The 23061-nt window shown below is 54.4% G+C and overlaps 3 protein-coding genes and 1 non-coding gene across 4 annotated transcripts; 1 reads left to right on the top strand and 3 right to left on the bottom strand.

The window, feature by feature from the left end:
• Nucleotides 1-701: 701 nt before the first annotated feature.
• On the bottom strand, nucleotides 702-3265 carry C8A04DRAFT_28418 (uncharacterized protein; the record flags this gene model as incomplete). The annotated part of the gene is made up of 2 exons (XM_062780636.1): nucleotides 702-2633; nucleotides 2717-3265. The coding sequence occupies 2 exons, from the start codon at nucleotides 3263-3265 to the stop codon at nucleotides 702-704; spliced, it is 2481 nt and encodes an 826-aa protein (XP_062637221.1).
• Nucleotides 3266-4909: 1644 nt separating this feature from the next.
• On the top strand, nucleotides 4910-4981 carry C8A04DRAFT_t71. Its single transcript has one exon. It is a non-coding gene; the product is annotated as a tRNA-Glu (tRNA).
• A 697-nt stretch (nucleotides 4982-5678) lies between these two features.
• Nucleotides 5679-6898, bottom strand: C8A04DRAFT_28417 (uncharacterized protein; the record flags this gene model as incomplete). Its single annotated transcript, XM_062780635.1, has 3 exons — nucleotides 5679-5998; nucleotides 6070-6697; nucleotides 6773-6898. 3 exons carry the CDS (start codon nucleotides 6896-6898, stop codon nucleotides 5679-5681), a joined length of 1074 nt encoding a protein of 357 aa, XP_062637220.1.
• An 11701-nt stretch (nucleotides 6899-18599) lies between these two features.
• C8A04DRAFT_11968 (uncharacterized protein) lies at nucleotides 18600-22254 on the bottom strand (the record flags this gene model as incomplete). The annotated part of the gene is made up of 7 exons (XM_062777168.1): nucleotides 18600-19328; nucleotides 19389-19943; nucleotides 20000-21422; nucleotides 21488-21517; nucleotides 21593-21900; nucleotides 21981-22085; nucleotides 22168-22254. 7 exons carry the CDS (start codon nucleotides 22252-22254, stop codon nucleotides 18600-18602), a joined length of 3237 nt encoding a protein of 1078 aa, XP_062637219.1.
• Between the last annotated feature and the right edge of the window lie 807 nt (nucleotides 22255-23061).

The raw sequence follows: 23061 nt of genomic DNA, 5'->3' as shown, positions 1-23061 counted from the left end.
AACTTTTGCTTTCTACCTAACTCTTTTTTTCTTTTTTGTTATCTTTCTCAAGTTCCTTTTTGTTTTGTTGTTTTCCTTTTTGTTATTTCCAAGTCCCCCCGTTCATCTCCCCCCACACCTCAACGCTCCGTTTTCTTTTTTCTCGATCTTTTTTCCTTCTTTCTCTTTTCATCTTCCTGTTTAACACTACTTCAAAATTTCGTCCCAAGTTAACTCACCTACCTCCAAGATTACAGGGATATACCCTGGCAAATCAACGGCCGTTACCTATAGAATAGAATATCCCACAATGCATTTGAGCGATCAGAGCAATAAATCAATACTGGGTAGTGCGTTTTGCCCGCCCCCTGTCGGAATTTGTGCTATCGTAACTAAGGAATAAAGGGAAAGAAAATAAAAAGGCATACCATCCGCCGAGTGACCTCTTTGCACGTCAAAACCAGGCACATATCCGCCAAACGATTTTTCGCCCCGTCATCCTCTCGCCATTTACGCCCCATTCCGCCACATTCATGCCCTCCTGAAAATGGTATCAACGTCCCCCGCCGCTGGCACTCCTACCATCCCCATCAGAAATGCGCCCTCTCTCCCTCCTCATGTTCCTATGCCTGTGGGTGGGTGTGATGGTAATATGTGCGTGTGAACTCAACGCTATAGATGCTGCAAAAATGCCAATCGCCATGGCAAACGCGCCCCCAGTTTTACTCGGCGGGCTCCTCGGCCTTGGGACGAACCTGCGGGCGTAGAGAAGCCTCCTCTTGGGGCTGGACCTGGGCCGGCGGCGCGTACTGGTGTGGGTAGCCTTGTGGATACTGGTACGGAGCCTGGGGCGGTTGGTATGGCGATCGATATTGGGGAGGGGCCGGGCTCATGTGGTGTGTGGTGCGTGTAGCAGCCGGGGGAATGGTGTCTGCGGTAGTGGCGGGGACTGCGAGGGCGTTGGCCGTGGAGGGGTTCCCCCCTGGGCGGAGACTCGGATCAATCTCGTTGTAGCCATGAGTCGAGGTTTCTGGGTGCTCTGGCCGATTCATCGGCGGGCCCATGGGCGTAGGGCCATGGCTGAAGTGACGAGCCATTGGCTGCGCTGCCGAGGTGGTGTCCCCCGTCGGAAATTGGGCGCGTGTGTACGCCAGCGCTGTGTCTGGCATCTGCATATAAGCAGGCGGCTGCGCTGGCAGCGGGGCCGGGGCCGAGGTTCGCGGCATTGACGTATGGAATGACTCGGCCGCGGGCTCGCCTGGGTCTTGTCTGGGTTGGAGCGGCTCTGGGGCGTAATCGGGACGAGCGTGAGACACTTCTTGGTACGCCTCTCGAAGCTGGATGGGAGGGTGGGCTGGGGCACGACGGCGGTTGAGCTCTTCGTGGGGGTTCCACGTCGGCTCAAAGGTCGGCATGTCCAGGACCCGTGGGAATTGTGTGCCAGAGCGGCGATACTCGCGGGCCAGAAGGGAAGGCTTGCGCTCTTCCTGTATGTGGATTTCGTAGGTCGGCCGCCGCGGCGAGGGTACGGCAGAGGCGGCGGTGCCGTGTGGGATATCCCGCGAAACGGAAAAGGTCCTGTCTCGAAGTGCCTCGGGGGTCGCCTGTTCCCGGGCGGGAGCGCCCGCACTTTGTCGGGACGGTTTGATCTCTGCGGCGGTATCCGGGACAGTTGCCGTCGTGGCGGCGTACTTATACTCTGGGGCCGACTTGGCCTTTTCCAGAGTTTCGATCCGGGAGGTCAAAGTGGCGATCTGGGCCCTGAGAAGCTTATTCTCGGCCTCCAAGGCACTGCACTGCGCAATAACCTTCTCCTCCTTGTCCTCGAGCTTTCGGATGTTATCCGTCAGGGCCGAGCATTGGACCGTCAGGTGTTGGGCTTTTTCGTCGAGGCCCTTGCTCTCCGCCTCGAGTTTGCCGATGCCTTCGTTGAATTGCTGCTGCTTGTGCTTGGTGGCGTTGACGTCCCTACGCAGCTCCTTTTCCTTTTTCGTCAACTGCTCGACGTTGTTCCCCATCATGGCGACAGTATGATCGAGGCCACAGAAACGGCTGACTAGTTGTTGGTCCGCCCTTTTGAGTTTCTTGTAGTTACTCCTGAGTGATCGGAATCGCTCGTCGTCTGCCGTGGCGTTTCCCCTAGCTGGCGGGGGGGTGTCAAATTCCTCCTCCTCGTCGCCATTCTCGATCGACTCCACGACCGCTGCTGGCTGGGCGACTCCCGGTGCGGCCTTCGGCCGCTTGTGGCGGGTTTCTGTCTGGGCCACTTCTCCCCCTTTGTCGAGCGGTCTTTTGCCCAGTAGCTTTTGCCGCTCTGTGGCGAGAGCCTCACTAACTGTGGCGGTGACTCTAGACATGGCCGTTTGCACTTTGTCCTTCCGCGGTGTGATTTTGCCCTTAGTCTTGGGAAAGTTGGCCATTGCGGCGCCCGCAGCCCCCGAGGCTTCGTTGGTGAGATTGTTTGACTGGTGGGCCACCTCGTCGGATCCGGGTTCTCCTGGCTGTTGCGAGCTTTCCATCTGACCTAGTTTATTTTTGTGGCGTACAACGCTGCGTATCAAGTCGTTGAGGTCATCGTCAAAGGGAATACGAAGTTGGTAGCCGTGGTTCTGCATGTGCTGGATCCGCCATATGCGATCGTCGACTTTGGCGCCCTAGATCGGGTTTTGGTTCGTAAGTTAGAAAGAGGGTTCGGCCGGGTTGACAGGAACGAAGGAAGTTTTGACCGTAAACCTACCCGCCAAAACTCAGGGATTTTGTCGTCTGGCCGCCGCTCGTGATCCACTAGATAATCCAGCCCGATGCGGATCATCTGCTGCATAATGCAGTTGGGAAGCTGCGGACCCTTGCCGTGAATAAACTCCACTGCCTTGATCTCAGATGGAAAGCCGATGTACGGCATTCGCCCTTGCTTGATCGCCTCTCTCCAACTGTCGCATGGCCCCATCCACTCGCGGATGGCTGAAGTAGACTCACGTAGATACTTCCAAGCTGCGTGAGAGGATGACTTTTGGCGGGCCGCACCTGATCGGGCCAGGTGTCCGCAAACGACACTGAGGTCAAGCCAGGCAGGAAGATCGACGCCCTGGTAATGTTTTCCTATGTGAACAACGATGGTGCGCACAGAAACGTGCTCGTTCTGGAGCTCACGCAAGCGTTGCTTCTTAGCAAGTCTTACTGAAGAGATGTTTTCGCTATCGCCGGAAGCGGTCGAAAGCCCGGGCGCGTCCGGGGATTTGGGACCGGCGGACGATTCGTCGAACCGTGAATCTTGTACTGCCGCCATTTTGTTGGTTATCCGAGGCTGTGGACCCGGTTTCCGGGGCGGTGGAAGGCCGGCTTAGTTTAGATATTGAACTAAGGGTTTGCGTGATTAGAGATCGGGTTGACGGAGGCCTTCCACCTGTGTAGGAACGGATTATGTTAGTTAAGGAATAAATGAAACTTTGTGGAAGGGTAAAAGGCTGGGCTGCATTTGATCATTAATGGAGGTTTTAATATGGAATGGAATAAGGTATTGCATGGTTGGAGATTGGGTTGGGAGAGGTCCTCCACCTGTGTGGGAGGGTATTGTGTTAGGAATAATGAGTCAAAGTTTGTTGGAGGGTAAAAGGCTGGGTTATGGAATAAAGGAAGGTGCTCAGGTTAGTGAAGAGATAGGATAAAAAGCGTCGTCGGATGGGATTTGGTTGCCCACGGCTATGAATCAAGGTCTTTAAATATTGGGTCGACTGGGCAAGTGAATCGAAATTTTATCCATCGTGCAAAAGGCTGTTCGTCAAAGTCCTCGTCTAATAGACAATGAGTTGCCCTCAGTTTCGGGTTATGAGAGAGCTTTGTTTTCGTCCTGGACCAAAGTTTCTTGGTTTCGAGAGCTTGACTTAGATAAGATCCAGGACCGAGAAGCTGTCGCTGCTGATATACTGGTGTGTATGACGTTAGGTCGTGAACAAAAGATCTTGCTGGGTAGAAATTGTCATTGTCAAAGCAGTGAACCCAAGGGTTTGTGCCGCCAGACACAGAGGTGGTCGTGAATGCAGATGATGTGTAGTGTGAGACTGAGTCAGAAGGGGTTATGAATTGAGGGTTTTGAGTGGCGATGTAGGTAGTAGGAACACAAACCCCGATATTGTGTGTTAGGTTGATATCAAGAATAAACCTGTGTAGGTGTTGGGGAATCCTCTCCTCCTAGAAAGAGACGAGTCCAACGCTCAATGTAGCTAGAAGTTTTGTCGGATAGCGTGCCCGCAAACAACCTGGGGTACGAAGGCAATTTTCCACTAGAATCGGTCTCCGGCAACAATGCTAAAACAATAGGACGCAATGGTGGTTCAATGCCCACACTACTCTTAAGAACGTGACTTCCTTCCTCCGCTATGCCAGAAGTGACTTTTGACTCGAGGCTCCCACACTCGTGCTAGGGGTTTGGCTCTCGTTTAGCAAGGTCTGGTACAGAACACAGGAGATGAGTATCTTAGCCTGCTATTTGCGGTAAGATAAGTTCATTCCTAAATTCTCTATCTGCGCCGCCTCAATGTTAAGAGGTGAGTAATAACCTGTCAACAAATTCAGGGGGAAGAGGGGCGAGGTTTGGCTCGAACAACCCTAACCCGTGCTATGGCCTTATGCATCGTTCTTTCCAGAACCCAAATCTCGAGTAAGTTCCGTCAACAATCCCTCAAAAAACCAAAACATTTTAAGCCGCTGCCCTTAGTACAGACGGAAAGTCCACACATAGGGCAGGACCGGTGTTTCCCCAAACAGCCGACACTTCGTCCTTGCCCTCTTTCAACCCTTCTTACTTTCCACAGTCGGCGTTTGCAACACCCAATCAAGCTCCACCCCGGCCCACCGAAAAGCGGCTGCGCCCGCCAAGCAGTTGGCCCCAAGGCTCTTGAACCGAACTTGCGGAGTTTATCCGTCAACCAAGTCCGATATAGTGTAACGGTTAACATATCGCGTTTTCACCGCGAAGCTCGGGGTTCGATTCCCCGTATCGGAGGTATAAGGTGTCGAAGACAAATGGCAGTCGGAACACCAGCCGCTTGTGATGTTTTTGTCTCCGGTCGAGTATTACTGACGAACCTTTTTGGTGTTTTGGTGATTTTTGGTTAATTGAGGAAAGTGCGATTAACATTCTTGCCTTCAGTATGCTGTTTCCTTCGTGAGGAATATCACCAACCCTAACCCTTGCTGTTCCGTCGGACATGAGCTGACCCCTTTTCTTTGTTTATGGCCCTGGCTAATGGAGGAGTTCAATTTTTTTTGGCAGTCTGCTTCCGGGGGTCGATTTTCGCTGCAACAAGGACGGCATTTCTTGACAGCAAATTTTTTGATAATTATGTAGATTTGACCAAAATATTTACAACTGGTCGAGTACGGCCACCCGTGGCCACTACCTGTTGACCACGCCTAGCAACTGGATGTCGTAATGTAGGAAATATTTATGTACCAATAAGACATAAGCCAGACCCGTAAACTCCTTCCCAGGTTCCCCGGGCACGAGCCCCCTTTTAGTGTGCGTCCAACGCCGACATTAAGCCAAACCAAACCAGCAGGACCCCCCAAAAAGACAAAAGACAGAAACAGCCCCCGAGGAGTTTTGGGCGGCGGCATGTTCAATCCCGAGCGAGCAAATCCCGGGAAAGCTGAATGCCCTCCTTGGCCGCTGCAAGCCCACCGAGTACCCTCCTCACTCACTACCCGACCTCACCCCGGACCTTGTTCCGAAACTTAGCCAGCCGCTGCACGGCTTCGCGCTCCCAGTTCTCCAGCTCGGTTAGCCTCGCGGCTAGGTGCATGGCCTCAAGCTGGGCGGCGCGGGCAGCCGCGCCTTCGGGTGTCGTTTCGGCGTCTGTATCGTTCGCATCGGCGCCGGCCTGTTGGCGCAGCTGATCGGCTTCCTGGACTAGCTCGCGACACCGGCGTCCTACGCGCTGGATCTCGCGGTGGAGTACGTCGACGGTCTGTTGTGGGAAGCCGCGGCGTCGGTGGTTGGTGTACCATGTTTCGACTTGTTCTGCGAGGGGAAGTCAATACCAGTTGTTCTTCTGCTAGGGGCGGGCTGGGAATATTGCTCGAGAAACATACTCAGCGCCACATTCGCTTCTGCGGCAATTTGTTCCATCTCCTCACGCTTAAACTTGCATCGGTCGTCATTTTCAAGGATCTTGGCTTCCGCTGCATCCATAAATGTCTTAATTTGTGCCGGCGTGAAGTTCTGCCGCGACTTTGATGCTGCAGCCGCCGATGATGACGATATCGAAGACGGGCCTTCGGACCCATCTCGGGTTGATGGGGTAGAAACGTCCCGCTCGCTGCCAAGCGTGCCGAAATAAACACCATTACCGTATGAACCTGTGGACACATGGGTTCGCGCTCCATGCCCTTGCGCCGGGTGATGACCCGAGGTTCGTGACGGGGAGTGGTTCCCGTGACCACCATAGCCACAACGTATTGGGCTCTCAGCGGGTGCCACGATTGGGGGCAACCAGGCTCGTGGCTCGTTTTGGTGGTGGATGGGGGTAAGGTCGTTTCCCCGCGCTGGTGGCCGGCTGTCCTCCCACCCAACGGTGGATGAGGAGGTGGAGAAGGTGTAGTTGTTTGGGGATGTAGAGCCTCCAGAGGGAGACCATGTCCCGTGTCCGGGGGATGCTGCTCCCGATGGGGGTGTGGTGTCTGCCCGGCGGAGTTGGTGCCGCGGTGCGGGGTTTAGCATCTGTTTGGGGAGTCAGCATTCCACAGCGACGCCCAAGCGGATAGTAGTGGGCGCGGGAGTTCAACTCGTGTTTACCTCCAGGACGCTGAGGGCTGTTCTTTGCTCCTTTTGCGGACTGTACCCAGGCTGAGCATTTTGGGATGGTCGAGCGGACGTGTACCCGTCGGAGTAGTAGGAAGCATGGCCGTTGAGGTACGCCATGCTAGGGGCGTCGTGATGAAGTGATAATATCGAGGCGAAACAGACGACCGGAGAGGCCACGACACCTGGAGAGCTCACAGCCCCTAAGTCGAGGTGGACGTAGCGTTAGGTGGGAAAAGAAAACCCCAAATACGCGAGGGGGTCAAGAAACACGAGACAAGCGTCCTGGCTGAGATCTCAAATGGGGTTTCTTGATGAAAGCGCTACCAGTGTGTAACGGAGCGGCAGGTTGCCGGGAGCTGATCCAGAATAGACGATGAAGGATGACCTGCAGCCCGTGTGCGTATGTATGCGTGTGAGAGGATGACGGGAGGCGAAGTTGATCGGAAAAATGCACCAAGCAGCAGGAGATCTGCTAGTCTTAAAAGAAAGGATCGGGAAATGTAGCGATGCTGTTATGCAAATCGAAGTTGGTTCGCTTGGTCACCTAGACCCTGGCAGTTGCGAGGGAAGGGGCCTCGTTTGGGCAGTTGATTCGGGCGTCGTCGACTTACACGACTCTCGGTCCGTCCGCCTAGGTCCAAGGTTGAAACACTGAAAACACCGGACGGAGGCTCGACCGGTAGTTTTATTCTCCTTGGACCCAATAGCCACACAGGAGGCCGGTCCTGGGGCCCGGGCCGTCCATGGGGCAGTTCCCCTAACCGTAGCCGGGGTTAAGGGGAGGGGAGTGACGGGCGAGAAGTGACGGGGCATGTGAGCCAGGGCCTGGGGGGGTGGGCAGGGCGGCACCTCCCTGATGTGAAAATCGAAATCCACCGAATGTCATGTTTGTAGACACACCACCTTAGTTCTTTGACAGACGCCCCTCCGTTATGACAGGGGTCCTCGGCCGAGGATCCGATGAGGTTCCATGGCGCGGGACTGGGCGCCCCCCGCGTGTGGGTCATTAACTAACTATCATGGGGGTCAAGTTCATTTGAAGCCCTCGGCCGGCGCTGGATACAACCGGGTTCGGACTGCGGTAATGACGGTGCGTCGAACGGACGGCAAAGCCGCAAAGGACACGAGAAGATACCAGCGTGGTCTTTTTTAGTTCCTGGAGAGTCGGAAGGCGTTTCCGGATTGCGAGAACCTTGACCTCAGGGCGTCTCCTCGAGAGTGATCAGCTCCATGTTCACGACGGGCTGTGCAAGCCAGCAATTCGCAACCATTTCTTGTGAGCTTGTCTCGCAATGGTCTTGCCATTTTCTGTTCCTTTCGCAGCGCAATGCAAGGCAAATAAACATACGGAACGGGACTGCTTTCGGCTGAAAACGCAATTGCGAACCTCCGCTGGCCACGCGGCGTGTCGCGTGTGTTTCTGCAACATGAAGGGTCCAAAACCATTGCATGGGGCATGCGCTGACCAGGGTGAAGAAGCGGCAGCCACAGGCTGAATAACACAGGTGGAATGTTTTCTCTCCGTTAACACCGTCTTTGTACTGTGTTTCTCGGTCTGAATCTGCGACAGGAACGATGATCATCTCGCTGAGTTTCCCGGTACCAAACTTTCTTCAACCACGGTTGAAAAGACCCCACCCCGTTCATAATGCCAAAGCAGTGAAAAACACAAGAGTTACAATTGCTGGTCCAGACGGCGGTAGTGCACACTGCACGTGTTTTCGTAGTTACATAGTGTGCTTCGTAGGACCTCTGATGTCGAGGAGGGCCCATGATTGAAACAGTAGAATAAACGGAAATAACACTGTATTGACCCGTCAAGCTGCCCTGATTGGGCACCCGACCTTGATGGTTCTGAACTCCCCTGCCGTACAAAGGACACTCGTGGAGATGCGAATGACGCGAAAAAAAAAGAGAAAAAAACTTCGGCCGTTGAGCATCCACTCTCACCTGAGCATTCTCCTCGCTTGACATACGCGATTCCTTCGCTCCCCGCCTCCACTGCAGCAGTCAGCCATGCCGACATGAGATGTAACGGCCCAACCCTTGTCACCGTCAGCGTCGGGTGAGACAGTTCAAGCGGTGAAAAGAGGGAAAATAGGCTGGTCGCACCGCGGACAAGGCCACCCAAACGAGCCCGATATCAGCATTCTGGGCTGGTTGTTCCGAAGACGCATTGGCGACAACAAGCTCACACAGGATACAGACCGGGAAATTGTTTGGCGGGTGTTGGAAGGTTTATCGAGATCTCAAGCATGCGCAGTATGGTGACGTCGGCGGAGCCGTGCCAGTGAGCCCCAAGTAATCAACATTTACGGTTGGGATGCCGTGCTCCTCAGATCTCCCGGGACGAGCTGCTCGATCGGCTGCACGCAGATCAACACCCCAGCGCTCAAAACGGGTAAAAAAGAAGGTTGCAACTTTCAGGTGTCACAGCCCAGGGATGATTCTTGTGATGGCTAGCAACGAGCGCCTGCGGCTATACTCCCCGGGTTGTTCATGGTTCCCTCGGGCATTCTTGTGCGCCGGAAGATCTCGCAGCTCAAGACACAGCTAGGCCCAAAACGCCAAAACATGCCTGCTGTTGCGCAACCCGGAACACGATCGGATATACTTGACTAGTGTAGCTGCCATGTGTTGTGTCGCCGGCACGCCGCAATACATAGTACGGTGGTTCACTCGGAGCCTTGTCCCATTGGCTCTGTCACCGAGGCGGAAAATCCCGTGAAGGGGCCTTTGGTTGCCCCACCGGTGTTGTCACCCCTCCGTCGAAAAGAGGGACGCCATCGACGCTGGTGTGTTCCTGATCACACGTGTTTCTGGAAAGCCTGGGAAGAATGGTCTGAGGTCTTCCTGCCTGAAACGGTCGGGAAAAAGGAAGGTCAAAATGGAGTTTACGAATACTCCGTACGTGTTGTTCTGCGAATTCAAACTCCCCACCATGCGGGTTAAAAACACCAGTTCATCCCCAAGAACACTGGTTACATGGTACACGACTTCCCAACGGAAGACTGCTTCCACAAAAACGCATGTTGTCTGCGTCTGACATCGTCGATCACAAGGTCAACGTTACGTTCATTTCTAGCAGCGATACAGCAAATCCGGGCCCAATGCACCGGATGACGAATGCAAAGTCCATCAGCCGCCTGTTTTCCAGTTGACATGAAATATTAAAGCGGGACGATGTCACGGCGGATGGCAGGACAAAGCACCGGGACACCCACCTGGCTCCCGAAGGCTGTTTCCCCGTTTGGTGGCCGACATATTTGTGGCCCTGCAACAAAACGACGATTTGCTGCTCGCCCGCCTTCTTGGGCTGTCGCTACCCACGCCGATCGATATGCCCGCAAACCCGCAAACATGGTCCGTTTCGGGGCGCCGCGCCGAGATTCTTCGTCACTTGGAGGCGCGCTTGGTGGTTGGTCGCCAAGCCGCCGTGGTGGGCACCCCTTTTTTGCGCATGAGGTCAACACGTGCGTCCCGTTTAAGGAGATGGATGAAGCTATTCCGACCCATGTCACAGTTCGTCCATTAGTTATCAAGCAGCCCCCCATTTTTCTTTTGATAAGAAAGTCCAAAAGAAACCCCACATTTTGCTTACCAGGTCTTTCTGTCAAATGTCAGACGCCAGCCGTCGGCTGGCTTTTTCGGGAAGTGGGAGCCGCCATGTGAAAGGTTCTAGAGCTGTTCCTTGGAAACGGCAAAAGTACGGAGAACACCGTCGTGACAAGGGTTGACGCCAAGACAGAACACCGGGGTTATTGTCGGCCGCAGAAGTGTTGAGCAAGGGTAAACCCTGGAACTCAAAAAGGGCTCTACACTAGCCAAGCAACAAAGCACCGTTTTCTCACCGACAACCCTCGAGCGTCGGGTCCCGAAACACTAAGACATATCGAAAGGAAACACCACAGCCGTCGGTGAGAACGAAGGATTTATCTACAGCCTCGCACTTGCGCCCACGGCGAGCAACAATTGCTCTGCTCAGCATGTGTTTTGGTATCAAGGGTGTGAGAAACCGAGACCGAAAATGGACGGGCCGAGTATACGAAGTACCTGACGTCCCCGAGTGGTGAGTAGTGGAGAGAGGCATTGCGCTGGTCGAGACATGGCCGTCAAAACGCAGGGAGGGATATACCCATAACCATACCAACACGAGTTAGCCACAAGAACGGCGATGTTGATGATGGCGACAGCAATAATAACCAGATCGGGTCGAGCAAGAGCAGGTTCCTCTGCGTCTACTGCGTCGGAAATCTCCGTGAGACCATTGCTTCACGCCCACGCTCACTCTCATGTTCTCTTCGATCGGACGAGAAAGATGGAAAACACGATCAAAAGTCTGACCAGCCGTTCCACGAAAAAGATCATGTTTACTGTGTGTAGTCCTGTCGTCCTACCACCGCCTCGGGGAACCGCAGTCACGGAGCAGCAAGCCAGATGCGGCACCTCGCTCCGGCGAGGCGCAGACGGCAGGTCGAACAACCGCGTCCTAACGTTCGTCAACGGGAACCCGCGCAGCTCGCATGATCATGACGGGGACGAATTATGATGCGAGTGGTGAATGAGGGCAGCTGGATGCGGCATGTATGCGATGCCGCGGCGGGTGCGTGCAGACAACGGTACGCCTACTCCCTCTTGCCCGTATTGATCGGAGGTTCAAGTAAGGTGTTGGGGGTGGGTGAGGTGAGTTTTCTTTCTCTTTGGCTAGGCAAGAACTCGGTGACGGGAACTGACCTGTCTCTCGCGATGCTCGCTCAGCTGACCAGTCAAGGAACTCGCCTCCAGAAGCACTTTCCTGTGTACAGTTCCTGTACAACCACTGACCGTGCCTAATGAGGCGCATCGCAGTCCCAGAGGATAATTTTACTGGCTTCGAGCGTCATTTGTTCCACAAACGAACCCATCCCCCAGCCCCCGTTGACTCCATTCCCCCCGTCCTTGCGTGGAGACCGCATGGCATTGGTCGCTGGCTCACACGTCCCGCCAGCCGCTTTGTGTCGGGTTACAGACACCCGGCTCTGCGTCCGCGTCCATCACGAGGTGCGACGACCGAATGAATGAACCGTACGACACACAGACGAACACGGGGAGAAGAAGGGGGCTCGGCTGGCGTGGCTGGTTAGGATGAGGAGCCATCTCAAGCAGGAGAATGGCCGTCTGATTCCCATCCGTTACTCGCAGTAACCCGTTGGTCATTACCGTCCGTGGGGCGTGGTGGTTTAGAGGCGGCCCCCCCCTGAGATGAGCGTGGGAGTTGTGAGCAGCATGTGCTCAGGTAATAGTCAGTGAGGAGTCGTCGGAGAATTTCCTTGTATAGGAAGGACGACCGGGGCGTTGTTTTTGTTTTTCTGTCGGTTTCGCCTTGGGGGTTGACCCGTTTGCGATTTGACCTCCTTTTCCCGTGTCTCACATGCATGTGTGTGTTGTTGACCTGCCGGGTGATGAGACGGCGGTAACAAGGTGATGTGCTGCGCATCTCGATCCCATTACCAACCCCCTGGTTTGCCTCTACACGAGCGTAGGAGAGGTCCAACTTTCTCGATGTATTTGGACATGGGAAACCTTATTGCAGTGATGCCTGTTCAAACACGAGCAGGTTCCAGGGCCGCCCCGCCGTATCAAGCAGGCACGTGGACACTGGAAGCGGATGCCGTATGTCTGGGACCATTTGTTCTCCCGTGTGTTGTTGGTAAACACATAGGATACTCCCGACCTGTATCAACAGCTTCCTTGAGACAGGCAGATGTCCTTGAGTTACTGTCACCAGTCAAAATAGACGAGATCGTAAGTCATCAGGCATCCGAGCTGGCTTGATATCTCAACCGCAGAGACAAGCTGCATCGGATACAGCCCCGTGTGAACAACGAAACCCTTTGTCGACGGCCAACCTTTCCTTCCACCCCCTTTCCCTCTCGGCCCGTCAAGAACCCGGAAAGGCAGCGGCACAGCAGAGGCTCAGGCGAGCAACAAAAGACCCCAGACGGAAGCCGCCTGTCATTTCGGCAGGTGTTGTCGCAACAGAAGCCACCAAAAAGATCAGCCGACGTCGGGTCTACCCATCTCGGGCAACTGACAACGAACCGAGCCAGCGGATGCCGGTGCCTTCTGGCCCCCGGCTTGGCCCTGACCGAGGCGAGCGGAGGGGAACAAAGGAGCCGTGCTGTCGTCGATCAGTCGCAAATGCAATGCAATGTTGAGCCAGTCTCGCCCAGGGATCTCGACAGACAGCGACCCCCCGAGTTGGTTGCATCAAACTCGGCATTTAAACTCCATGACAACTGGGTCCGGCATGCCGGGTTCTGGGCTTCGTTCGAAACGACGTGGAGATCGATGAGCGAAACAAACGTCGAGCAGGCACGGTAATTCTGGTCGATGAAGCATAATGTGACGCGCAGCCCGTGGAAGCCGATGTGGGCCACCCGCCGGCGCCGTTGGGAGACGGAGAAGCTTGTTGTTTGTCTCTTGATCCATGCCCTTGGAAAGCTGGGAGGGCTGAAGCCCGTCAAGGTTGTCGAGGCAGGGGGGATAATGGAGGGCGAGTCTCGCAGGGGGGGTGTAGACATTGGCTTTGCGATTAGATCGACCCCCCCAGAAATTCAGCCCGAGCCCGTTCCAACAATCTTCTCGACCCGATGTATGGGATACCGTAGTCGTCTCCCTGTCAGACTTGTCAGACCCATTTTGTTTCTTGCCCTCCCAGGATTGTCTTCGGAAAGGTTTCGGCTTACTCACTTCTTGAACAAAGCAAATCACCGACATTGGAACTTTCCTGGACTTATCAATCTCTCTGTAAACTCCATCGTGACCTTTTGGTTTTGCCCAGCCTTTCCACCGTTGATCTCACCTCTAGCGCATGATATAGCCATGTGGGTGGCAACCTACCCGAGGGGAGGATAGAACACGCAGCATTGTGCCATCACGCAGGAGAGACGGGCTCGATAGGATGACAGGCCCACTAGTTACCAAGGATCGAAGCAACAAAATGGAGAGACAGAAGGGAACACCATCGGCTCTTTTTTTTGTGTGTCCGTCATACCCCACGATGCGGGCGCCCGAGGTGGAACCGAGACAATGAGCACCGAATTGGATCCTTCGCTCCCGTCGAGTGACTCAGTTTCCATTCCAGCCTTTGTTTCCTTCCTCTTTAGAGTTTCAATTTCTTTAGCTTCACTTTCCCCCTTGTCACAAGGGCTTACCTGCCCTCGGCTTGAAGCAGCAACTCGAAAGAGGGGTTGGGTTCCCTGTAAGTTTACCTTTTTGACGGCGTTTTCGAACGGGGGAATGCGGACAAAAAGGTTCTGTTCCTAAACAATGAACGTTATCATGGTTCGCATGGCTTGCATCGTCGTGTGTCACAGCTTACATACAGGTAGGTCCTCGCACGTTTTGCCCAATATGGCCAGGGGATTTGGGTTCTTGTCCTCACGACACACCCTGGATTTGACACTCACACTAGCTCCCGACGGGGCAAGGCGGACCTTTTTTGGGGGGGGGCTTGTGGTTGCGTTTGCGGGGCTCGGCAACCACATGTGTGGTGCGCAGGAACGACCCAGAATGTCACCAAAATCGCATGTGAATATTTTTATCAGAAGGTTCTCGATTTTGTTGAGAGGAGGGGGGGTGAGGCGGGAAGCACGCAAGACACCCACCAGGAGAAGCCACGGACGGACCCGGCCCTTCGATCAACAGTGCACTGTTAAGGTTAGTCTTAAGAACGGTAGAAATTGATGAGCTCGCGCTGGGCGTCTGTGTACTCGGTCCCGTCTAACGTGCGCAGATTTTACCACCGGCCTTCTTGTTTCGGCTTCCGCCGTCGGGCAGGCCGCGGCGGGCTCTGCTGCGAATTCCTTGCCCGAAACTCCACTGGCTTGACGATGACCGTCGTTGCCCGAGGCCTGAACGTTGAAAAGTGACGTACTGATTCCGAGAAACCTCGCTCGGACCCGGAAGGTGTGAAGGCCATCGTGGTCGACTCCATTGTGGGTGCAAATGTGGGTGCTTCATTTGTAGTGTATGCGTCGAAAAAGATGTCGACGTCGATCGAGCATGCCGGTTGCCAAGAAGTGGGGGATAACGGCTTCGAAGACAAGATCATGTCATTGCGGCATGAACTGGCCAGATACCTCCACTGGCCGCAGTCAATGGAGGTCACCCACCGAGAACCGATACGCGGGTTCCGCGGGATGGGAGGGTCTTGGTCCCCCGGGGCAAAGACCCTTCTTTGGACTCCTCGGCCGGCGGGGGCCACTGCGGGGGTTTCATGAAAGCTGTCCAGCGGCCAGCCCCCAGGCCAGCGTCGGTCCGAGAGTTGCTCTGAGTGAGTGTGGGAAAAACGGACTGTGTCTCGTAGTTAACGGGAACCTTCAATTCAACTTTCTCGAAGAAAATTAACATTGGGTACGCACGTGGTATGGCACGCAGAACAGACCGTGGCAATCCAAAAGGTTCGAGAACTTCGATTCGATCCGAGGCGAAGATAGTGTACGGATAACTTGGTCGAGGGCGCATTTGCGGGCCCCTTCCCGTACCTGTCAGGCCCGCCCTGTTTCCGTCACACGCGCTCGAGATCCCTGTTTCTGTCAAAAGTTGGGATTTCTTGCGAAAGGAAAAAAATGCAATTTATTTATCCGAACACGGCATGGGGTATGTGGGGTTTGAGTTACCCTGGCTGTGACGGTAACAATTGCTGTCACTTTGCTTGTCACTCATTCCTGCCATTTCCCAATATTTTTGACTCCAAACTCCAAAACGACTAGTAGAATACGTTAACCCAGGGAACCACAAGAAAGCCAACAAGCACGGCAGTCTGCAGGTTGCCGATCGTACCCACGCAGTGGAGGCACCGATCGAGAGGCTCGATCCCGGTTGCTCAAGCGCGATCCTTGGAGACGAACGGCGGGTCTCCTTTCTCTTCAACTGTTTGAGGTTCCAGGTCGTTTCGTTACCACCGGAATCTTCATTTTCCTGTTGCTCTCCTTTTTCTCCTCATCTTCGACTGAGCCCGTTCAACGAAACGAATTTAGACACCGCATTTTATTAACTCGCTTATGGTTCCCATCCACAGCGGAGAAGTCCACTCGTGGACCCGAGAAAAGAGTTCCCGTCATGTTTCTTCAACCATCACACTCCGCGAGCTACAGGGAAGGCAGAAACAGAGAAATTTGTAGTCTTGAGCGGGTGGGCAACCGGGGCCGTCAGCAGCCAAGACACGATGTGTCACGCCTATATGCCCTCGAACCCAGATGCCCGGCATTGCTGGTGTGGCATGTTGCTTGTCAACGTGTCGCCGTCGAACGGAATGGATCCTGCGCTCGGGAAGAGCCCGAAGGCAAGCCCAGTTGCTAGTGTATGAGCGGGTACGGGCCATGTCGAGTCGATGCTGAGACATTAGTAGGACCCCAACCCCCTTCCCGTGCGCAAAGCAGGGAACAGGTCGGCAGTCATTCACCTTGCGAGTGGCAGACCGGAGAACTGCGTCCGTGTACGTGGAGTTCCTGCTTAGAAAGGTAGGTGGTTAAGGACTAAGAAGCCCGCGCGCGCGCGGACTAACGAAGTTGAGACCCTGAACGAATTCTCGTCAATGTATGTGCCGCCTTGACCTCCTTTCTCAAGCTCAAGCACAAACAAGGCAAAGCTTGAAGACGAAACTGCAATTTGAGTTGCTTGTATAGTCCTGTTTCTAGACTCGCACGGTGGGCAAGCCCCATCCAACGGAGACAGATCCGCGATCTCGACAACTGCCCAGGCGCCTGCCAATATCGGCAAGTGGCTGAATGTCTGGTTGTTATTCGGTGTGACCCCGGAGGTTGAGTTAAGTTTATTAGTACCGTGGCAACGTGGTACGGTATGTCTGGAGTTGAGCTGAGAAGATTCGCCGTCTCGTTCTCAGCCGACGTAGCATATAGCAGGGGTGGTGGTTTAAATTTCCAAGTTTCTTGCGTGAGTTGACAGTTGGATTAGAGCCCCCGGCCCTGGAACTGAACGTCAAGACCGTGAAAGTCAATCTCAACCAGTGGCTTGAGCACATGATTAACATTATCCGTACCTAGCTGTTCCCGAGAGTTTAAGACCCACCGCTGATTGATAGACGCTAACCGCACACCACAAAATACCACGTTGGCGAGATGCTAGGTTGGTAACCGAGTTTTGAGTTCTTGTGGCGAACAAGATTAGGGAACAAAGTCTCCAACATGCTGCTAAGTGTGGTTGACAAGCCCCATGGGAGGTATAAGACCTTATGATATACGGTATTAAAACCGTTGGACAGGCATCGTCGCCTATAACCGCCGTCCTATACTCGGTACATCGCGTACGACCGCACGCCGCGCAAGCAAAGAACATGCGGGAAGTCGATGCCGCATTCTGTATTGTAAACAGTATTCGACGCGACGGTATGGAAGCCACAAACGTGGCACATATATACAGGGAGTAAAGTGTGTAAATATATTGTCTGCGCAACAAACTCCTAGGTGCTGGAGTCAATGTTAACGGCGAGATTGCTGAAGGGCTACTGCCGGGTACCATGCGGCGATTAATACAATCATGATATATAGAGAAGGGACGAATCTCCCCTTTCTCACCGGGGGAACCCCATTACGGGAATGTGACACATCTCAACTCAACCGGGCATCTCCTCACACACCGGTCATCGAAGCGAAGAGGATGGCTTAAGTCATCTTTTCTAGCTGCCTTAAACCCATCGGCCAAGATCATCATACGCATCTCTTGCATTCCAACTGTATGTATGAAGGCGCATCAAAGTTGCCTAGATTGGTAGCTGCTTTGCGAGGGGTGTTACAATCAACGTAGTTATGTCCTTGTTGATGCGAGCCCCGGAGGCCGTCGCCCCTTCGGTTAAATCATCAATAAATATCCAACACTAATTTGGAGCCGATGGCCTGATCATGTCATATATCCACACAAAATATCACCACACACCAAGCTTCGATCCTTTCTCGAACCCCCGCTCGGTCGAGAACAAACACGGCCCGGAATGAAGGGTGGTCTCCCCCCACTCGCTATCACATCGCGAGGGGTTGCAACCAGCGGCCAGACTCTGTGGACAAGCAAACCTGCAGGCCGAGCCGCGCGCGGCTCACCGGGGAATGTAATATACTTTACAGGCGGGATGGTTCCCTTCTAGAACCCTTCCCGCTTCTTCTATTTCTCTGTCCGACACACCCTCAATATCAGCCCGTGTTCGGACGGCCGTCAATCATCTATATACCGTGCCGCGTCATACCTTCCCCAACCGCGTCAGCGTTTATTCCATTGCGGATGTCGGGTGTTCCTAGTCACCGAATCGGCTAACTTCTGCGGCCTGTGTGCTAAAGAGAAGGGAGAGCTTGCTGGGGTTCATCTACTTCATGTCGTCAGCGATAATTTTTGACGATGGGGGCCTCAGGCAGCGGGGTTAGTCTTGCGCAGGTACTCCCATCCGTCACGTATTGCTTGCTTGACGGAAAATGGCGGGCTTGTGATTCATTTTCCGGAGGGATTGTCACATTAGATACGTGAGGGTTGATAAGACAATGAATAACATGAAGTAACTGAGAAACTAGTGCGGTGCCAAAAATGTGATTTTGCGAGTCCAAGGAATTAAAAGTATCCGCTAATGCAGTAAATCAGGGTATTGCAACAAACAAAGGGGAAGCCAGAGCTATACGTGATACACCAACGCAAATATTTCCAGCTTCCCAAAAAAAGCTTGGGGATCAGCCCGATACTCCGTTCCCATGTCCAAAATCAAGGCCGTCCTGACAGCCGGTGAAGCCAACTCGAACCAAAATGCAAAACCTTAGATATTTCAAACCGGATATCACTTCGTGCCCCCACTCCTTAGCCGTTCCCAAATCTGCGGCCGCTTCTTACTCGTCTTTTTTACCGCGACATCCCCCCTTTCATGCTTCCCAGTAGATGCGGTGGCGGCACCCTCTCCGCCTGCTGGAAGTCCGGCTTCCTGGAACCCGGGATCGTTTCCAAGCCCTTCACTCTTGGGATCAATCTCCTCGTAGTCGTGGTCGTACTCATTTCCAAAATAATCCTCCCTATGCTTCACGGGATAGTCCTCAAACTTCTTCAAGGAAGTGTTTGAGTCGGAACGCGGTAGGTTCCCTCCCCCACCTGCAGCAGCCGCGGCTCGCATCTTTTCCAGGCCGCTAGTGAGCGGGCCGACGAGGGGCGCTTTACGCAAGTCAAAGTCATCATCGTCTAGGCTTTTGTCGTGGTCGCGACCGGCTACCCCAGACCAGTCCACCTGCTTGAACGACTGGCTCCGTCGGGTTCCGCTGTGGAAAGGTGGAGGAGGTGAGCCGGCTGGGGAAGTGGGTTCGTCGAAGACTTCGACGGGGCGCATCGTTTGGGACTTCTTGTACAGTGCCGGGAAGCGTGCCTCGAACTCGACTTCAAGCTCCTTTTGGTGCTGCTCGACTGTCCTCCTGCGCTCGAACTTTCTCGCTGGGATGAGGTCGACTGTCCCGGCGCGTTGTTGGCTGGTGAATATATCTAACCACTCGCGATAATCCTCGTTCCGGGTGTGCGCTTCAAGCTGTTGATTGTGTCAGTTACGGAAGTCACCTCAAGTATGCCAGGGACCATAAGCACTTACATCTGTTGGGCTAGACTGTTGCCGGAGACCGTCAACATACTCCTTAGCCTCACTCGTCATCTTAGCTCCACCGATATGCTTGTCAAAGGATGCCGAGAACTCGCGATAGTGGCCTTTGAGGATGAATGATTGGCCCTGCCACCCCTTGCGCCGGAACTTGGCGTACAGAGCGTCGGCAACAGGGCACTCCCAGCCAAACTCAACGACTCGATCGTAGAAGACGACACACTTGAAGTGCGACCACTTGCTGAAACTGCGGCGGCTTTGGTCGTCCATAAATGTGTCCTCGATCATCTCGAGAGACGTATTCTCCACAAAGCTGAGGGGCGCTCTCAGGTTGATGGCATCATGGATATGCGAGCGTTCGAAGTCTGTCGACGAACGTAGGTCGACAAGCAGGATGCCTTTAGAGGGGTAAATTTCGAGAAGCCTGTTAAGGTGACCGGGCAGTATCATGCGGCTACCGTCCTGGGTAATTTGCTGCGGGCTTTCATCCCTCAGGGCCTGGAGGTTGTTGTCCGTCATCCGTTCCTCTCGGCGATGGTGGAACCAGAACTATTTTTTTGTCAGTAGAACGCTCGGCGTGGTTAATACACGGGCTGGGAGCTTACGTGGATATCGGCGGTCTCAACCCCGAGGTTTGAGGCCAAGTGTTCTATAATGGCGACGCTCGGTTCCGGGTCTTTCTGAAAGTAATCCTCCAAGCGCCCAATAACATGGGGCGCCATTTGCTGCCCACGGGGGACGTCTTGGTCGGGCTGGAAGAGGGACTTTTTAGAAGTCCGGGTCTGATTGAGAATCATGGTCCTCGAGATCCCTTCGCTAGGAGATGGGAAGTCACCGCCACCTCCTGCACCTATCCCCAGGGAGTTGTGGTAGCGTCTGTCGATGGTACGCAATGAAGTGGTGGAAGCCACGTTTCTCAGAGACCCACCCAGACTGGCCATCGAAGGTTGGGGCCGGGGCCGTGAACTGGACCCGGAGGACGGGTACGCATCGGGGGCGGAAGAATCGAACCGATTGCCGGTCAAGGGCCCGACGTGTGGGGGTAGTCGATGGTTCATTTGAGGGTAAGGGGTGACCGCACTGGAGTGGGTGCGGTGCAGGCCAGAGGTCGCAGCTAGGTGTCGAGCCATATTTAAACTCTCCGACGGCCCATATGTCGTCCCGGATAGATAGGATTCGGTATCGTCGCGAACTGTTTCGGTGACAGGTACTGGTTCCGCAACTGGGACGCTCTCTGGTTCCTGGGCAGGCTTCTGAACGTTGATGAGATTGTTCGACCGGATGAAGGCGACAAAAGAGCAGGCCGGGTCATCAGGAAGGAAATCCCAAACCATAACCGGAAGCGAGAGCAAGAGCATGGTGGAATGGCTTTTGAAGATGCCTTGGACTTTGACGTATTTTGCAATGGCAGGGAACGCGCCAAGCCAAGTCTCCCAATCGTTCAGATCCAGGCGTTGGTCATCTTCCAGCGCCAACGAGATAAGCACATGAGGCTCATCCTCATTGGGTTCCGAGGTGGCGGGAATCCCGTAGTCGGGAAGGGGGGGTATTTGTTCAACCGGGTTCCGGCCCTCGATCATCCTCGGGAGGGTAGGGTGGCTCCAATAAGCCGCTTCGGTTGTTGGTGGAGACAAGGGGATGTGTTTTCGGGGGACCAGCCGACACAGCTCTATACTAGGCGCCCTATGATTGGAAGTCATCATGAAATGCACTGGAGTGGATCGGGCTTCGAAATGTTTCCCGTTGATAAGGATAGGCCGTGGGTGCTTTAAACGAGCAAGAATTTCGGCGTGGAGCATGGCGGCTGAAAAGGTCCGTTGGCGCCACTCCTCGAGCACTTCGATTAAGGCGTTGGTAAACGAATAGCGACCCGGGTCAGGCGCAATAGCATCCCAACTCGATGCCGAGATGGTTTCTGTGATGCTTTTCCCGGTGGGGAAAGTGGCACTCGCAGCTCCAGCACAGCAATCGAGGAGGATCATAACATCCGAGATGGACCGTTCGAGGAGAGTCTGGATCGCAGACCATCTATTAAACAGGTCAACCGACACGTGGTTCTATTTAGTGGCATGGAAGGTGGTGTGTGGACTTACTGGAGCCAGGGGGAACCGGGACGGCGGTTTCTAATGGGCGGTTAGGGGCCATGTCTAGGACAAAAGACAAGGCGGAAAGGAAACGGGACAAGATTCGCTACTTACGCACACCACGTACTCTGACGCGATTCATCTATCCTTGCATGGCCACCGTAATAAACGACAAACAGAGTGTCCTCAGATTCGTGCTGCTTGACCAGATCGCCAATCTTGAGCATCAACTCCAGATGGGGATTCTCAGAGGGGATGGAGAAGATATCGGTGGCGAAGTTGTAGCGCTCGCGGAAGCACTTCTCCAGGTCCTCGAGCTCGGGAAGTACGAACAAATCATCAGACTTCCAGTGGAGCATGAGAGCCTGCACCTTGGTGTACCTCTGGCCACGGCCGCGGTTGGGGAACGCCCTCGTTGCCGACTTGAGAAGTTTTCGTGTTAGGTTTAAGCTTGCTCTCGCCCCTTGGCAACCTCAAGCTCGAGACTTGGCAGTTTACTTACATTTTGGAGTGCCTGAGCAAAGCTATCGATGTGCTTCACATGGTAGCTCACACGACTGAGGTCGTGGGTCGCTGGGGGAGTTGTGCTCTCCGTGGCCGAGCCATACTGGACGGTGCAAAACATCAGTTAGTCATATCGTGGCCAAGGCCGGCGCGCTGGATTCCAGACTCTCGGGATGGGCACATACAGCGGAGTCGGCGCTGCTCATGCTGCGCTCGTCGTTGGCGGGCCGCCTCGCCCTGAGCGTCATGAAAGATGGTTGTTGCTCCTCCATGGCGAACGGGAAGCTCCAAGGCCAGAGTTAAAAACAAAATAAGAATAGACCGCAGCCCAGAACCAGATCCGAGTCCAGGTCAGGTCCTCGGACCCAGATTCAACACCGTAACGTGGTACCGAACCAAGCGACCGGAGTGCTGTCGGAGAGACGTCGGTGTTGAAACAGCAACACGAACACCAACCGGAACCCAAAGAGGTTCAAGTGGTTGAAGTTGGATGGAGTCAAGAACAGGGGGAGGACCCGGCGATTGGCAGCGGAGCGAAGTGCTGAAAATGGAGTTATCGGTGCCGCATTTGCACTGATGGGGACATGGCCTTCGTCTCCTTCTCTCTTCGGTGCGAGGTTCCGGGAAAGGAGAAGAATGGGGAGGTGGTGGATGTGATGCTTGACATGCGTTGCCACATCGGGGGGGGGAGATGGGATCCTGATGGACCATTCATGGATGAATGGCGTTTCCCGTGCCCGTGTGTTCGGTGCCGTCTTGAGCAGTGTTCTGAGACCCCAAAAGCCCGCGAGCTCCCGCTGAGCGGCGCTGAACCCGCTGAGCTTACCCGCCGAAAGAAGGCTGAGCTTGTTGCCTCCCGGTCACCAATTCGGGTTTAGCGCCACTCATAACCTCCACGAGCCCGGTGTTGCTTTGGGAAAGAGCCAGGAGATCGCCGCGGGTTTGCGCTGATGGCCAATCGGAACGTCGCGGCGATTTGCGCCTTGCTCAGGCCAAAGGGCGTGCCGGCTGTCTGAGCTTGGCGATCTTGGATCGTGCGCCACAAGCAGGGCTGTGACCAGCTGGCGTGGCTTGGCGGG

The sequence above is a fragment of the Dichotomopilus funicola genome (genome assembly GCF_033296635.1).
Source record: "Dichotomopilus funicola strain CBS 141.50 unplaced genomic scaffold C8A04scaffold_29, whole genome shotgun sequence".
Classification (NCBI taxonomy): Eukaryota; Fungi; Ascomycota; class Sordariomycetes; order Sordariales; family Chaetomiaceae; genus Dichotomopilus; species Dichotomopilus funicola.
The sequence above is the reverse complement of the archived record's forward strand: the minus strand, read 5'-3'. Positions and strand labels throughout refer to the sequence as shown.